General features: G+C 55.3%; 1 protein-coding gene across 1 annotated transcript in view; it reads right to left on the reverse strand.

Annotated features, from left to right (window-relative positions):
• Positions 1–11,120: 11,120 nt before the first annotated feature.
• CYTH4 (cytohesin 4) overlaps positions 11,121–17,861 on the reverse strand; it is a 29,789-nt gene continuing 23,048 nt past the window's right edge. Inside the window, exons 9-13 of the mRNA XM_081248119.1 lie at positions 16,013–16,124; positions 14,502–14,578; positions 14,087–14,158; positions 13,423–13,577; positions 11,121–12,625 (exon numbers count right to left, since the gene is read on the reverse strand). Coding sequence (XP_081104245.1) covers positions 12,553–12,625; positions 13,423–13,577; positions 14,087–14,158; positions 14,502–14,578; positions 16,013–16,124 — 489 coding nt within the window. The 3' untranslated portion in view covers positions 11,121–12,552. The remainder of the gene's footprint in view (positions 12,626–13,422; positions 13,578–14,086; positions 14,159–14,501; positions 14,579–16,012; positions 16,125–17,861) is intronic.

A 17,861-nucleotide genomic window follows, 5' to 3' on the forward strand; every position in this document is an offset into this window, starting at 1 on the left:
AAGACGTACAGGGAGGGGGAAATGCATGGGCAAATGCTTGGAGGTTGGGGCTGTTTAGGGGAGACAGGCCTGGAGGAGCAAGTTCTGTTCCTGCCCGCCCCCCACCAGGTGTGTATGTGATCAGAGCCACTTCATATAAGGCTTGAAGACCAGGCTGGGTGCCTGGCCTTTATACGGGAGAACTGGGGAGCCACTGAAAGTTGTTGAGCAAGGGAGGGACAAGATCCCATATGTATTAATCCCTTCCTTCCTTCATGGATGCATTTATTAAAAATTGTACTAAGAGTCTTCTCTGGGCCATGCCTTTGCTGGGATTGATGATACAGAAATACCAGTCACAATCTTGGTCCTCAAGGGGCTCAAGGGCTCATGAGGGGCATGCATATTTATGCATATTCCTAATCATGCATATTCATAATGGCACTGAAATCCCACCGGTGCCAGCATAGCTTTGTATACCGGGGGCAGTGGAGGTGGGTGAGAGATCTGGAAGGTTTTCAGTAGGAGTTGGGGCCTGAACCGAGTCTTGGGGAGGGGTCGAGTAGGAGATGCCGGGCACATTGGATTGGAGGTAAGGAGGAGGGTTCCAGGCAAGAGGCAATAGCAGGAGAAGCCACCTGGAGGCTAGATCCAACCTTCTGTGTTCTGGCATGTGCTAGCGGTCTGGATATTTGGTGGGACTGAGTAAGGGCGGTAGGTGAGCTCTTTGTGTGCTGCACTGGGGGGCGTGGCCTGAACAGAGACAGCAGTGAGGAGCCGGGCGTGGGGGGTGGGGGGCAGGTGTGACACAGGCCGGCCACCTGTCTGTAGGGTCAGAGGTGGAATGGAGAGGGCTCGATGGGGTCAGGGAGACTTGGCAGGAAATGACGGAGGTCAGAGCAGAGGGAATCGAGACAAGAGAAAGACTGCCAAGTATCCACTCATCCATTTATCTAGACCATGTTTGCTGAGCACCTACTGTGTGCCAGGGACTGTGCTGGGAGCTGATGGGGAGCCAGCCAGCCTTGGTCACTGATTGGGTAGGGGGCTGGGGGCTCAGCTGATAAGGATGGAATGAGGACAAGCAGGATTAGGCAGTGGGCGGTGGACACTTTGGGTTCAAGGTGCATTCATCCAGGTGGCTGTGTTCCGGGATGGGAGAGGGAGCGAGTGGCAGGGGCTAGGAGAAAACGAAAGGTATTTCCAAGGGTGGTGGCGGGGAGAAAGGAGCTAACTTCCTGGTGCTTTGCTGGTCTTTTCATTTAATCCTTATTTATTTATTTTTTTTTTGCGGTACGCGGGCCTCTCACTGTTGTGGCCTCTCCCGTTGCGGAGCACAGGCTCCGGACGCGCAGGCTCAGCGGCCGTGGCTCACGGGCCCAGCCGCTCTGCGGCATGCGGGATCCTCCCGGACCATGGCACGAACCCGTGTCCCCTGCAGTGGCAGGCAGACTGTCAACCACTGCGCCACCAGGGAAGCCCCGTTTAATCCTCATTTAATGTTAGTCCCGTTTGTTCAGATGAGGAAACAGGCTCAGAGACTGCATCACGTGTCCCCTTAGTGCAAGGGCGGGCAAACTTTTTCTGGAAAGGATTTAGGTTGTAAACGTCTTTGGCTTTGAGGACCATGTCTCTCCGTTAAGACGTTTCAACTGGGCCGTTGTAGTGGAAAGCAGCGATTTCAGTAACCAATATTAAAAGGGTATAGCTGTGTTCTAATAAAACTATACGTATGAACATTGAAATTTGGATTTCATATAATTGTCACATGTCAGGAAATCTTATTCTTCTTTTGATTTTTTTAAATATTAAAACATGTAAAAACCATGCTTAGGTCCTGGCAGCTTGGTGGACAGGATTTGGCCGGTGGGCTGCAGTTTGCTTACCCCTGCTTGGCAGGTGGTAGAGCTGGGGTTCGAACTCGGTTCTGCAAGCCCGGTGGACTTCCAGACCAGATCAGCTCCAGGTGCCGTGCACAGCCTCGGCGTCGTCCCTCCTGCGGGCTCTGCTCAGTCTGTCTCCAAGGTCAGCTCATCTTGGGATGCACACGCGCAGCCCTGCTCTTGGGAGGAGGCCGCGAGCTCTGGGTCTGCTAGCCGGGAAGGGGGTCCCTGCTCAGCCCTCATCAGCTGGGAAGACCCGAAACCTCTCCGGGCCTCAGTTTCCCCCTCTGTTAACTGGGGCTTAGCAGAGAACCCATTCTCAGGGGGGCTGTGAGAACCTGCCTGGAGACGTGCCTCTGCCCTTATCTGCCTCAGTTTCCCTCCTCTGCTCCTGTCTCTGAGGCTGGTCTATATTCGAGCCTCGGCCTCTCCCGGCCTCCCCGCCCCCCGCCAACCCCCTTATTGGCGAGAGCGACGTCCCGGGTGTCTCGCAGCTGCCTCCCAAGCCCACGGTATCTCGAAAGCTTTTAAGAATGAGGCTCCCTCCGTGGTGGCGGGGTTGGTCGGGAGAGGGGCGCCCGCCCGCCGGAGCATCCTTGGCGGGTGGCGGCGGCCGCTCCCCGTCTTTTCGGAAGATCTGCGGCTGATTATTATGGAAATCAGGCCCAGCGGCGCGCCTGGTGGCGGTGACGCGGGAGCGGGGAGGCGCGCGTGGCTCGTCTGCAGGCCGCTCGGCGCGGACTCAGCTGCCCGGGGGAGGTGGGGAGGGGCGCAGCCTCCTCCTCCCTCCCGGCACTACTCTGGCCTCTCCGAGCCCCGGCGCCCGGGCGATGCAGTTCCCGGGCAGGGCTGATGGGCTGAGCTGTCCCTGGAGGGTCTGCGGTCGCGCTCGGAAGCCTGAACGCGCAAGGGCTCTTTGAGGCGTCGAGATTCATTTCTGCGGAGACCTGGGGACTTGGGACCCGCGGTGCTGGGTATTTTCAGTCCAAACAGAGGAAAAGGCTGTGGGGCTCATGCCTCCGCCCTGGGAACAGAATTGGGCAAAACGACAAGACCCATTTATTGAGTGCTTACTTTGCACCCAGCAGTGTGCTCAGCGCGCTGTGGCTGGTGATCTATTTAAAATTTTCCATTCATGCGGGCATTATCACTCCCATTTTGTAGATGAGAAAATAGAGTCTCAGGCGAATTCATAGGACAAACACTTGAGAGATCTGAACCTGAGGCTGTCTAAGGTCTATGGCCAGTTCTTACACCCTTGGTCATCCTGTCCCCTTGCATTTCCAGTGGCCCCATCCAACCCTGAACTGCCCCGTGCCTCTCTGGAGGGGGTCTCTGCAGATGGGGAGACAGACAACATGGCTGTGTCTGGGGCAGAGCTGAGGGTGCAGCGTGGTGGGCAGTGCTGCGAGGCCCTGGGTTTCTGCATGTACCCAATACTCTGAGAGAGGGTTTGAGGTGAGCCAGGAGGGCACCCTCTCCCCACTCCCCACCCCCACCCCCAACTGTCAGGACACACCAAATCCCATCATTTGAAATCCAGTTCCTTTATTTTATTTTTAAAATTAATTAATAAATTAATTAGTTTAATTAATTTATTTTTTAAAGCCCTCCTTTATATTTTTTTTCACATTCTGGGGAAGGGGGACAATCTCAGCTTAAAAGTGATAGAGGGAATAAAAATGGAAAAGTCAGATGGATTTGGCCACTCTGTAAAATGACCAGAAAAATGACCTCAGTAGAAAGGCAGGCAGCAACCCTGGAAAATTTTTGTAGCGAACAAGACCAGCCATGGGGTCTGTCTGTTACCTTTGCTCTCTAACGAGCTTGGGCAGACCACGAGGAAAGACAGGGAAACCCGTGGGCAAAGGACAGGAGCCGACGATTCATATTAAAAAGGAAATACAGGGGCTTCCCTGGTGGCGCAGTGGTTGAGAGTCCACCTGCCGATGCAGGGGACACGAGTTCGTGCCCCGGTCCAGGAAGATCCCACATGCTGCGGAGCAGCTGGGCCTGTGAGCCACGGCCGCTGAGCCTGCGCGTCCGGAGCCTGTGCTCCGCAACGGGAGAGGCCACAACAGTGAGAGGCCCGTGTACCGCAAAAAAAAAAAAAAAAAAAAAAAGAAATACAAATGCTTCATCGCTGCATGGAAAAAAAAATCATTCCCACCCAGAGACATAAAAGGCATGAAAACTGCAATAAATGCAATTCTATTCAGATTAACAAATATTTTAAAACATGAAGTTATTTAATCTACCACTGAATAACTGTAACTATCTTTAACTGAGCTCTTGTGACATGCTTTTAAGAGCTCTCCAGGGCTTCCCTGGTGGCGCAGTGGTTGAGAGTCCACCTGTCGATGCAGAGGACACGGGTTCGTGCCCCGGTCTGGGAAGATCCCACATGCCTCGGAGCGTCTGGGCCCGTGGGCCATGGCCGCTGAGCCTGCGCGTCCGGAGCCTGTGCTCCGCAACGGGAGAGGCCACAGCAGTGAGAGGCCCGTGTACCACAAAAAAAAAAAGAGCTCTCCAAATGTTAGCTGCACTTATCCTCACAATGGCTCCAATTCACAGATGAGGCAACTGAGGCTGAGAGAGATCAGTCACACAGTTTGCCCAAGGTTACACAGCTGGTGAGTAGTTGAGCAGAATCACCTGTCAAATTACAAAGCAGGGGCATTAAACCACTAGGCCAGTGGTTCTCAAAGGGTTGTCCCAGACCAGCATCATCCATCACCTGGGAACTTGTTAGAAACACAAATTCTTGGGCCCACCTTAGGACTACCGAATCAGAAACTCTGGGGGTGGGGCCCAGTAGTTTCTTTCAACAAGCCCTCCAGGGGATTCTGCTGCTAAGACTGGAGAATATTGCTCAGGGCTCCGGGTGAATGTTCAGGAGTGGACCTTGCTTCTGCTGTAGAAGGCAGGTTGTGTTGTTCCAAACTCTTTTGAAATATGAAGGCACGGCGGGTATTCTGAGACTGAAAAATGGCCAGTAATTGCACTTCTGAGAAGCTATATGGACAAGGTTTTATTCATGAAGCTATTAAGACAGTGGATTTATAAACGTGTAAAACTGGAAACAATCTAAGTCTCCAACAGTAGGGGATTAGGGAGGAAAACCATGACTCATCTGCTAGATGGACTGTTGTGCAGTCATTGAGAAATGAGTTTGTGAAGAATATATAACATGGTACAGGGAGGGTGAACAACTCATCCTGGTTTGCCCTGGACTTTCTCAGTTATGGCTCTGAGAGTGCATTCCAGGAAAGCCCTTGGTCCTGACAAGTGAGGACAATTGGTCATCCTAATTACAATGGGCATTAGTGCTGCAGTCCAAGTATTTCTATTCTCCCTTCTTGATAAGCAGGTGGTAGAAGGGTAACTCTCTGGCTCCTTGAAGTTAGGTGGCCATGTGACTTGCTTTGGCCAATGAAATGTGAGCAGAAGTGATAACATGTCCAAGACAGTACTCCCAGTGGCCTGTGTCAGGATGGCACCTCCCCAGCCTGGGTCCCTGCGTGACTGTGATAAACAGAGGCCCCTGTCCAACACCCCACCGGACATACAGTGTGAGCAAGGCGTAAACTCTTATGTGTGAAACTGCTGAGATCTGGGGGTTATTTGTTACCACAGCATAAACTAGCCTGTGCAGACTGGTACACATGGGGAAATATTGATTCCATGGTGTTAAGGACTTGTTACAAACTTGTCTGTGAGTAGAAGCGTTGCAGAGATGTAACATATAGAGTGTATAGGTGTGCTGGAAATAATCTGAAATGTTTATGATATCAGGTAGAAGAACTCTTGATCTAAGTTTATTTCTTCTTCTTTTTTTTTTTTTTTTTTTTGTGGTATGCGGGCCTCTCACTGTTGTGGCCTCTCCCGCTGCGGAGCACAGGCTCCAGACACGCAGGCTCAGTGGCCATGGCTCACGGGCCTTGCCGCTCCGCGGCATGTGGGATCTTCCAAGACTGGGGCACGAACCCACGTCCCCTGCATCGGCAGGCGGACTCTCAACCTCTGCGCCACCAGGGAAGCCCTGTTTTATTCTTTTTTAATAGAGGATATTTTATTCAAAAAATAATTTCTTTGGGTCAAAACCGGGTCCTTTCTGGGCTCTTCCATTTTATTAAATGAAAATCTTTTGGAGGAAACAGGAAGAGAAGAGAGTTAAGCTTCATTTTCAAGAGATCAAGGGGATTGTAAAGGTCATGGATTAATCCGCCACTTCTGCTGGAAACTCCCTGCAGGTTCCTGGCTCCTCCTGGCCTCAACAGCTCAACAAAAACAAGTTGATCAGATGCTGCTTCCTGGCCATGTAACTCTGGGCAAGTCACAGACTCACTGAGCCTCCACATCCTCATCTGTTAAATGGGAATAATCCTGTCTCCCTCGTGGGCTACTGGGAGGATAGATGAGATGAAGGATGCTCAATAAATGTTGGTACCTTCTGCCTCTGTCTTCCTCGCGGAGCCTCCGTGGTGGGTGACCCCTTAGCACATGTCCTTTGACCTCTGTGAGTCTCAGTTTCTGCATGAAGAAGGGGAAGGATGATTTTACAGGCCAAGGAATTCCTGGATGGAGCTGGAGGTCTCTTTGTGGAAGCAGAGAGATGGGGAGAAGGAGGGGGCTTGTGGGCCTTGGAGTCCAGCAGCAGAATCAAATCTCACACCCTCACTTGAGCCTGGCAGCCCCAGGCTACGAAGCCAGAAGGACTACCTGCAAACAGCCTCCAGCCCCGCCTGTCTCCTGCTATGACCTCTTCCCCTTCCCCATCCACATAGAGTCTAACTGCTCGCTGGCCAGCCTGGTCCCAGCTGCTATTCAACTCCAACTGCTGCTGTTTTAGGCACAGGCCCCCTCTGTGCCCAGTGAACAGTTCACCACTCCCCAGCCATGCCATGGTGCTGTGTGAGGGCTCCAGTCTTTTCCCTGCACAGTCCTTGCCATGTCCCCCCAACTGCCTGGCAGATGTCCCTTCTCACCCCTGACAGCCCCTCTTCCACTGGTCCTCCCAGGTGCCGCAGGCCCCCTTCCCACATCCCTACTGCAACCCCCAGCCCTTTGCCCCACAAGGAGATCATTCCTCCCTCCTCTGTCCTGCCTCTGGCCTCTGACTCTGATTCATTCTTGTTTCTCCTGGAACACAGTACCAGCCTGGAACCTGGTACTGGAAGAGCATGTTCTCCGGAAATGAGGCCCTGTGGAATCTGGCTTGTCTCCTGGAGGGAAGTTGGTAGATTTCAGGCAGAGGAGGCTGTGCTCACAGCTGTCTGGAAGAAGCCAAATTAGGTAGGAATGACACTGCCAGACAGGGAGAGGGAGGAAGGGCCCTGGCTTGGTGGGCATCTGTCCTCCCTGGTGAATGTGGGACCAGAGAGGGTCAACTACTTGTCTAAGGTCACGCAGCAATTTGGGGCCAGGCAGGACTTCAACCCAGATCTGTCTCACTCTGAAGCTTCGCTCTTCAGCCATTCTGGGGAGGTTTGGCGGGGTGGGGGGCGGGCAGGGGATGCTGGCTGGAGTGGCTAGGTCTCTGCTGCCCCTTGAGGACCAGGCTCTCAGGACAGTTGGAGTGGTCCTTCCATTGCCAAAGGACAGCTCCAGGCTGGCAGAGCCCGGGTGGGAGGAGGCCTGTCTTTGATTCTTTGATGCTCACATTTTGTGGACCCCTGGGGAGCGCCTGAGTCATCGCTGAGCTGGCAAACATATTTAGCTCCTTTCATCGTCTCTAATAAATCAATTTCTCCAGGTCTCTCACACCTGCCGCTCGACTCCTGGCTGCCTGCCCCCCACTTCCCGGCCCTGGGCACCCTGGCGCAGGGTCCCAGGGCCAGCTCTGCGTTTCCAGGCCAGAAGCGCTCCGACTTCCCAGGCACTGGGCAGGGGTCCCCCTTCCCCCCTCCTGCTCCACCCCAGGCCATCCGGTGCTAAGCTTATTCTCCCTTGTTCTGTGATGGCCTAGTTCAGCAGCCATGTTACTGGATCCCCAGCCAGAGCTTCATGACAAGGGGCACGATGGCCTTGGAGACGCAAGGGACTACAGCATCGTGCACACAGCTCAGCCCCTGGCAGGGCCCAGCTCCCCTCAACCTTTCTTCCTCTTGCTTTGGGGGCTTGTTTCGGGGGCTCAAGGGAGTTCCAGAAATACATTGCCTTATCAAGCATCCTTGTTTTGGTTCCTCCTGGCTGGAAGAGCCAGGCCTCCATTTATCTTACCTTACATGGGCACCTCTGCCAAGAAGTCTACCCAGATCTACGACTCCCCAACCCCCCCTGAATCTTTCCTCCTCCAGTGGTCCAGCCTGTTTTGTATCTCCATAAAAGCATGTACCTAGTTTGCCTTGTGATGGATAATATTAGTAGCATGTAACCCTGAGTAGGTACTCAACACTGTTCTAAGTATTTTGCATATATTCTATCATTACCGTTTTATAGATGGGAAATCTGAGTCTCAGAATGCTTAGGAAACTTGCTTAAGATACAGGGTAGAGTTGGGCCTTGAACCCAGGGCCTCTGGATGGCCTCACTACTGCCCCCCTGTGGCCTATTACAGTATGTGGCTTTTGTGGCACCTTCTCACTTGCCACCCACCCTGCCACACACAACAGTCTCAATTCATCCCAGGGCAGGGGCTGCCTGGTACCCATGTCTGAGACTCCCTTGCACAGGGAAGTCCCCGCTAAAGGTTTTGTGTCCTAGAACTCACCTGTCAGAACCCTTCAAGGAGGAAGATCGCATCTAGAGAGGGCAAGCTACTAGTTCAGGGTCCCACAGCCAGAAAGCCAGAGCCCAGGGTATCCCGACTCCTAGGCTGAGCAGGGCTGACTGTGCCTGGCATGAGGGGAGAGGGGAGGCCCATGCTTATCTGTGCCCATGGGTGTCTGGGCCTGCTCAAGCCCACAGGTCCTAGTTGACCAGGTGCATCCCTCTCCAGGAGGCCCAGTTCAAGGCTCTACCCTGGGCTGAGGCCTCATCCCTGAAAGGGGCAGCCGTCCCATCTCCGGTCTGGCTGCGTCGTGGAACCTCTCATCCACGGGTGGTGGGAGCCCCCTGCTGCCCAGAGTGAAGAGTGGCAGAAGGGTGTGAAGGTGGGCAGAGGCCACGGGAGCAGGGGAGTCCTGGGCCAGCAAGTCAGAGCTGGACCAGATTGCGATGTGGCCCTGCTCGCCTCTCTAGCCACGCCCCCCCGCCCGACACCACCGTTCCCACAGTTCCCTGCGCCTCCATATATTTGCATCTCCTCATGTGGAGCCCCAGAGGGCCTTTTCAGTTGACTTCAGTCTAACCAAGAATTATTGTGCAACCTCCTGTGTGCCAGGCACCGAGCAGTGACAGTCTGGCATGTGAGGAATTTGCAGTCAGTGTGTGTATGGTGGGGAGAAGCAGACATGAGGTGAGCTCACTGCAATATCAAATGTGTGTCCTTTCTCCCACCTGATTGCCAACACCCAAGCACAGCTCCTTTGTGAAGCCCCTTGGATTGCCTCTCCGGCCAGCCCAGCCCAGCCCTCCACCAGCCCCTGTGCTCCACTCTATATAACGGGCAATTGTTGGCGTGGGCTGTCACTGCTCATTTGCACCTGTCTTCCCCAGCAGACTGAGCTCCCTTTGAGGGCAAGGGATTTGCCTTGATCATCTTTGGATCTTTGGTTCTGTGTGTGGAGCCGGGTACATAGTAGGTGCTCCATAAGCCTGGGCCAAATGAAAGCATGTTGATCAGTCCAACACCTTAAGGTCTTCAAGGAGAGACTCAACGGTGGAATTTCAGGCAGGGGGCTGGGTTAAGGTGTAGGGGTCCCCTCAGTGCCTTACACATCCGAGGGTGCTGCCTAGAGTCCTAGAATTCAGGACCATCAAAATGTAAGCTCCATGTGGACAGGGATTCTGTCTTGTTCCACCAGTGCCTGGAACACTGTAGGTACTTAATAAACATCGTGGAAAGTACAAATAAATGAAGATGACCAAATTCAAGTCCCTCTGTAACACCCCAAGTGATCATTGGAGCCAATCTGTACTTGCATCCTTCTGCAGACAGGGAGCTTATTACCTATCTCCTGAGCAGCATTCTTTCTCTCTTTAGACAGTGCAGCCTATTGGAAAGTTCTTTTGCTTTCCCCTGGCCTTGGCAGAACCAGTGCACTCCTGCCCATGCTCTGAGGGACCCCTGACACAAAGGCAGCCCCTGGAGATCTGCCCAGTGTGGTAGCCCCAGTGCCCAGAGGATGAGGGCCCAGGGTCCTTGGAGTGTCCACTTTTCCCTGTCTGGCCCTCCTGCACTCTGGCTGGGAAAGGGATGGTGAAGGGGCAGGGTGGGCTCAAGGATGGGAGATGTAGTCACAGGCAGGACAGAGCCCCACTCACGAGCTGAATCATGAGCTTTATTCTCTATTCTGAGTGATTCCCAGAACAGTCACTCATGCCCAGAAAATCCCCCATTCCATCCTCTCAATGATGTGGGCGGCGTGAAGCTGAGGACCAGAGAGGGGAAGGAAGTGGACTAAGATCACACAGCCAGTGTATAACCAGTGGCAGGAGAGAACCTCAGAGCCCATGATGCCTGGTTGCCCCCTCAGGGGCCAAATGAGGCAGCAGAGGTGGCGCTCAGCTCCCAGGCTGACATGGAGTCTGATTGTGGAGAACCTCAAGCGTCCTGTAAGGCTTCTTCTTGCAGACGCCCAGCCAGATGCTCCTCAGTGCAATATCATTACCAGGTTCTTGCACACCTCCAGAGATAGGGGTCTCACCACTGCAAGGCAGCTACTCTATCCTGACACCCTGGAGAGTGTGCATGTGTGCATGTGGGAGGTGGAGGGGAGGAGAGGTTGCCTCCCTTCCCCGGGGGAATCCACCTTGCTCCGCTTGCCCACGCAGGCTGGGAGTGGGGCAGACGTAACCCCATATCCTGCTTTCCTGCCAGGGAACTTCCCTCCAGGGACTCCCCCAGGGCCTGTGCGATGGGGTGAGAAGTGCTACTGAGCAGAAACCTGTTCGTGGAATCCTCCTCCGGGCTGGAATCTCCCTGGAGAGCTGCCTGCCTGTAGGCTGGGAAGTCAGTTCCACTCTTGATGGTGCTACTCCAGAGGATCTCAGGATGCTGGGACCCTGCTCACCACCACGGGAGCCCTGGGCAGTGGTCCAGCAGGGAAGCTGTAGCTGAGACTCTGCTACAAGCTTCTGTGTCACTCACTGGCATGGCCGCTGCCTCCAGGTAGCCCTCTTGCTAACCACAGCTCACAAAGCTCTCTTCTTGACTTCTTTTTTTTTTTTTAGTATTTTCTTTTTTTTTAAGATTTAATTAATTAATTAATTAATTAATTAATTTTATTGGCTACGTTGGGTCTTCCGTTGCCGTGCGCTGGCTTTCTCCAGTTGCAGCGAGCGGGGGCTACTCTTCGTTACGGTGCGGGGGCTTTTCATTGCAATGGCTTCTCTCGTTGTGGAGCACAGGCTCTAGGCACGCAGGCTTCAGTAGCTGTGGCACACAGGCTTCAGTAGTTGTGGCTCATGGGCTCAAGAGCACAGGCTCAGTAGTTGTGGCACATGGGCTTAGCTACTCCGCGGCATGTGGGATCTTCCCGGACCAGGGCTCGAACCCGTGTTCCCCTGCATTGGCAGGCGGATTCCTAACCACTGCGCCACCAGGGAAGCCCTCTTCTTGACTTCTTGATTGTACCGCCAGTTCCGCCTGAGTACATCTGTCTGGGATGCTGTCTGCCATTTTCTTGAGGAGTCCCACCCGCCTGTTCTCTAAGATGGACATCCTTGAGGATGGAGCCCACTCTGCTCTCTGCCTCCCAGCAGCCTTCAGTCCAGAGTCCCCTCCAGCTCTGGTGCAGACATCTCCAGCCAGAAGCTCCTTGGGAGACCCAGTCCAATCCTGTCCTTCTACCAAGAGGAAGCAGTCTCAGAGGAGGGAGGTGGCCAGCTCACACATTGCTGGGACCTACCTAGGGCCATTGCTGGCAGGTTGGAGGTTGCAGTGGGGAAAGTGCACAAAGCCAGAAGGGCCAAGACATTTCTCACCAAACATCGCACTTTTCCAGGAACCAGAGAAGGAGGGTGACTTGGATGAGGGCACACAACAAACTGGAGACAGAGCTGGGACTGGGACTGAGGCATCAGGGCTTCTAGTCCAGTGCTCTTGGGTCTCCCAGAGATCTTGTCGGTGGGTCTGAGATGTGTATGTGTGTCCCTTGGGCCGGGAAGACCAAGCCCCAGCTGAGGATGGGGGAGGGGCTGGCCGAGAAACCCCCTGAACAGAAGGAGGGGTCATCACCATGGCGGAGGGTAGGAAGCATGCAGGCCCCTTCTGCTCTGAGGGCTGACAGCATTTCAGAGGGCAAGGAGACGTCTGACAGGAGAGGAAACTGAGCCCCAGAGAGAGGGCGGGGTGCCGGGTTCTGGGCTGCCTTCCTCACCCTTTACTGCGGTGGACTTGGGGCTGGGGCGGGGCCTTTCCTGGGTATCCAGGGCCAGCGGCCTCATGGTCAGGCTTTGAGCCCTCGGTGGTTCCCACCCACCCTCTTTCTTGAGCCCTTCCTCCCCTCTGCTGTCAGCTTGAAGTGAAGGGGGTTGAGGGAGGGTGTCTGCGGGCCAGGAAAGGGTGCCCTGGGGTGGGAGGTAGGTCTCCAGGTACCACAGGTCACGGGGTTTCCAGGAAGCCGGGCACCACCTCCCAGGAAGCTCACTGCTTGCTGGCAATCTTCTTCTTCCGAGCAGAGACCAGGTCGTAGAAGGGGACACGGGTGATGCTGGCTCTGGAGTGAGAGTAGGTGAAAAGATTTCAGAGCTGGGCAGGCTGACTTAAAGAGTCTCATATCCCAGGGAGGGGTCGGCCTGCCCCGCCTCAGGGGAAAAGCCAGACGACCCCAGCAAGGACCAAGCCAGGGTGTGTCCAGCTTTGCTGGCCTAACCCAGAGTCCCACGGGCGGGGCCAGAGGGGGTGAGGCTGAGGTCTGAGAGCCTTGGGAATTTTGCCCCCAAATGTCTTTGGACCCCTCCCCAGGCTCCCATCAGACTCTCAGAAGCAGGTGACAAGAGCCCAGGTGGAACCAGCAGAGCTGCTTGCCGGTCCCGGCTCTGCCCCTCACTGGCTGTGTGGCCCTGGGCAAGTCCCTCCCCTCTCTGGGCCTCAGTCCTCATCTGTAAAATGGAGGTGAGCGTGGCTTTGGCCTGACGTGCCCTCTTGTTTTTGCCTGCACTGCTTGTTCCACCTAGAAAGGCCTCCTCTCCACCTCCATCAGGTCTTTCCAGGGCCACTCTGGGTCCTGATGCTAACAGGCGCTGGGCAAAGAGCTTTACATGCAACATCTCCCGTGATGCTCCACCATCCCTATGAAGGCGGTGCCTCTCTCCCCTATGTCCTGGACCTGGCACTGTGCTGGCCCAGAGGGGATGCTCACAGAATATCTGTGGAAGGGATTTGCATGCCAGAAACAGGAGGGAGATTCTAGAGTTAGCCCTCTTTACAGACAAGGAAACAGGGCTCCAAGAGAAGCAGGCGCTTCTGGAAGGTGACAGGAGACACCTCCCCACCAGTCCGGCCACCCATTACCGAATGGCCTTGATCCATTGGTCCCGCTCCTCAGCGCTGGAGGCTGAGATCCGGTAGGACTCGTGCTTGCCCTCGACCACTTTGCCGTCACCATCTGTCTTGCAGGCCTTTATCTTCTGGCCCCGGCAGCTGGGGTTGTAGAGCTCCAGGCAGAACTGTGGGGAAGTGGCCAGGTGAAGGCAGGGCAGGGGTGGGAGGAAAGGGCTGCTATACTGGGCTCTCCGGCAGGCTCAGAGAGGCCTAGACACTTGGGCAAGACCAGCGCTTGGATGAGCGGCAGGACATACCCGACCCCCGGGCCTTCCTGTGAGAGGCAAAGGGGCGGAAGCTGCAGCCCCTCTTGTTGAGAACTTATTACGTGCCTGGCTCGACCTAAATCCATGATTCTTCTGAAAATATCCAGTTGACAGATGGGGAAACTGAGGCTCAGAAATGCGCAGAGGCTTACTGGACGTCCCTGAGCCAGTGTCAGGAGCAAGCTCTGAGAGAGCGAGGCCAGGCCCCCTTGATGCCATCGACCTGCCCCCAGGATCCACGGCCCCAGGAGGGAGACTGAGGCAACCCTGAGCTGCCCGGAAGGTGTGATGGGCACCCCCTCTCCTCCCACCCTGTTTTGGAAATTCCCGCAGCCGCTCTGGCCTCGGGCCTCCATACCGATACCTACTGGCTTCTTGGGGTCATCCACCTCCTGCACGGAGAGGTTCTCAAGGGGTATGATTCCCCGGGGTTCCTTGTCCTGCAGGGGAATGGGAGACAAGGTCAGGACCTGCAAATGGAGCATCAAAGCCAAGGGCAGGGAGTGACCTTGGGGGCTCCCTAGACCCAGAGAGGAGTGTGCCCATCTCTCCCAACTCTGTGCAGCCCTGGAGAGGGCAGGGGAGCAGCACGGGAAGAGCCCCGGCTCTGCCTTGCACCTTGGCCCAGCCCCTTCCCTTCTTTGTAGCTCAGTTTTCCCCATCTGTACAATGGGTATGGAGGAGGTCCGAAAGATCTCAAGGGGCCCCAAGCTCTGTCAATGGACCGCTTAGTGGAAGTCTGGAAAGGGTTTGGGGGGAGTGGCAGGGCAGGGTAAGGCTCACAGTGGTGAACTCAAAGTAGTAGAGGCAGCTGTCTGTCAGGATGAACCAGCGTCGTTTCCACGTCTTCACGCGGCCGCCTGCGAAAGCCAGTGGCGGAGTCAGTCAGCCCTCCTCTGCCCTGGGCCACCAGCACTTCCCTCCACAGAAGAGCAGGGCCTCAGACACTCTCCTCTGGGCCCCCATCTGAGCAGCAAGCCCCCAACCCCTTGCCTGCCTCACCTTCCCCCTTATCTATCCCTTCCTGACTTAAAACCTGAGTGGCTCTATCACCCCTGCACTGCCCCTGAGCTGCCTGACCCAGGGTCCTCCATGATCAGGCCCTGGGGCAGGCTGGTCATTCTCTGCACCTTCCTGCTGCCCTCACCCCTCCGTTCATGCCTTGGCCCGCTCCCTGCTTGGCACTATGCTAAGCCTTTCATCTTTCATTTGCCAGGCAGTGTTCTAGAGGTTTCAAAAAACTTTCACTTACTAATCCGTATAACCACCTATGAGAAGGGGACCATTATTAACCCCATTTTACAGATGAGGAGACCAAGGTGCAGAGAGGCTAAGTCATCTGCTCGAGGTCTGGCTGCAGAGCTGGGATTCGAACCCCAGTGTCCCAGCCCCAGAACCCAAGTGCTTGGCTTCCCACACATTTAACTGTCCCAGGGATGATTATCCCCATTTTGCGGCTGTGGAAACTCAGGCTGAGGGTGGGTGGAGGAGCTGGGATCTGTGACTTAGAGCTTCCCCGGGACTGAGGACAGTCAGCTGGGCAAGAAAGGAGGCTGCAGTCTGCAGGGGGGTAAACTGGGAGGTGGGTCTGGAGAGATAGATGGAGGGCTTGGATGGGCACCCCAGGCCAGGACCCCTGCTCCAGCACGAGGCGTCTGTGCTCCCCTGCCCTGGAAGATCACTGTGCCTGGCTGGGCTGCCCCTGCTGGGGCGGCGCCCAGGAGTGTGTGGGGGTGGCAGAAGCAAATGGCTGGGCCCTGCAGTTCCCCTGCCAGATCCTCCAGCCGCTGCAGCTGTGGCACACGCCACAGCTCCCCTCTGTAGGCCCGAGGCCCTCCGTGTCCCCTAGTCCCATTGAGGGGAGGCTCCCCGAGCCACATCCTGTCACACTCCCTCCCTCTGTCTTTCAAGGGCACCCAACCCTCTGCCCACCAAAATCCGCCACTGGCTGGCTGTGTGGCCCTGGGCAGATGCCCTAACCTCACTGGGTCTGGGCTTCCTCAGAATCGCTTCAGGAAGAATGACCCGCAGTTGAAGCGTTTATCTATGAATCAGTCAGCTTCCCGTCCCCACTTCCTGCTTATCGTTCCCCTCCTGCACTGTCCCCTCATCCCCAGGACAGACAGATGGACGGATGGGATGGGCAGACTGCTGCTCCAGGGGTCAGGAGACCTGGGGCTGACCTGACTGCACCCCCGAGGCTGCATGTCAAGTGCACGTGAGTGGCAGCCGCGTTGCGTGAGTGTGCAGGCACGTTGGTGCATGTCCCCCAGCGCGCGTGAGGACATTCTCACCCAGCTTGAGCAGCCAGCCCTCGCGGTCGGGGTTGAAGAAGGTGTGAGTGAGGTCGTTGCCATCGTCCTCGGGGATGGAGAAGGGCTCACTCTTGATGCTGTCGAAGAGGTTCTGCCCCCAGAGAAGGGAGGGAAAGACCCGCTGTGACATTCATCCCAGTCCAGGGCCTGGGTCCAGCCTGTGTGGCCTCGGGCAGGTCACTGGCCCTCTGGGCAAACTCTTTCCCCTCCTGTTAGCTCCTCTTTGGTCCCTGGCTTTCTTGGGGAAAACCTCCCCGGTCCCCCCAGGCCCAGTGGTGCTCCCCTGGCCCCAACCCCATGTCATGCCTCCCCCTGTGCTATTGTAGAATGGAGCGGGTGGGGTGAGCCCCGCAGAGAGACCGTGCTGGCTGCCTCACCCATGGTCCCCACGCTGCCAGTTATTTTGCTGTCAGTTTGCTTGCTGAGGTTGACTTCCCCAAGTAGATGGGGAGCTCCTCCAGGAAAGGCCTGGGTGTCATAACCCCAGAGCCTCCCCCAGGGCCTGGCCTAAAGCAGGTTAGCAACTGTTTGCTGACCTAGCGCTGATGGTTCCCATCCCCCACCTTCCTGCTGGAATCCCAGCCAGGGGCAGGAGAACACGCGTGGCGGAACAAGAGCACCTGCTCAGTGTCAGGCCACCTGGGTTGAAATCCCAGCTCGGTCACTTGATGACCGTGTGACCCTGGGCACATCCCTCAACCTCTCTGAGCTGCTCCGTCTTCATCTGAAAAATGGACAGTGCTGACCCCCAGTGTTCTAGGGAGAGTAAATGGACTACACTGGGGTCAGAGCCCCTCCCTGCCCCCAAGTCGAGGGGAAGATGATGATGAGGAGAAGCCCCCACCTGCACCCTGACCACCCAGCACTGCTCTTAAGGGTCAGATGAGTGAGTCAGGGTCCATCACCCCCATGTCTGAGAGTGTCGGAGACAGGATGCTTGGCTGGGATGTGTACATGCACACACATGTTCACCAGTGTGCGTGCGTGTGCACGTGTGCACATGCACACACACACACACGCACTCTGGGGCACAGCAGCCAGATTCAGGGCCTCTTTGGACAACATCTAAGGGGGAAGGGGTCTCCTCTTCTTTTAGGTGCAGTAGCTAGACTTCCAGGTGTACCGTGGGTTGGGGGACACAGAGGACATGCTAGGGAGTTGGAGATTGGCTGCCCATGTTGTGACTCAAGGTGGGATGCTGACCTAGGCTCTTAAAGCCCCCTCTTCTAGGCAGAGACCAGAGACCTGTTCTGGGGGGTAGGAATTTCTCAGAATGCAGATTTTAGTTCTCTATGGAGGGCTTTCTAGAAGTTGGAGCTGCTGAAATATGGAAGGAGCAACCTTGTAGGGTAATGAGTTCCTTGTCACTGGAAGTATGCAAGCCAGGGCTAAGACCTCCCTGTGGGAGAGATGTGGATGTTGGCAACAGATCACCCCTGTGTGTTTTGAACCCCCTGCCGTGGGGCACTGCGTTCCATAGACGAGCTGCCCAGATTTCCGAGTGTTTGGAAAAAACATTCTAAATTGTCTAATTCTGCTGACTAAAACCAGACACAATGCTGGGTCTCTATCGTTGAGATAATGACATCATTTCCTTCTGTTGCAGTTGTCTGTGCTGCTGTTCAGATGGTTTCCCTGAAATTTTAAATGAAAATTTTCCCAAGTACTGTTCGATTCCCCAAAGTTTTAGAAATGGTGTTTTCTGGTTTTTAAAGGTGTTTTCTAATCCAGGAGCTTAGGGGTGGAGGAGGGGTAAGAGATGGGGTGAGGAGAGTGCCGGCTGGAAGCAGGTTTTCCTGGGTTTGATGGAGTGGGCTCCGCTGGCTGT

This window comes from Mesoplodon bidens (genome assembly GCF_964165515.1).
Source record: "Mesoplodon bidens genome assembly, chromosome: 11".
Lineage (NCBI taxonomy): Eukaryota > Metazoa > Chordata > Mammalia > Artiodactyla > Ziphiidae > Mesoplodon > Mesoplodon bidens.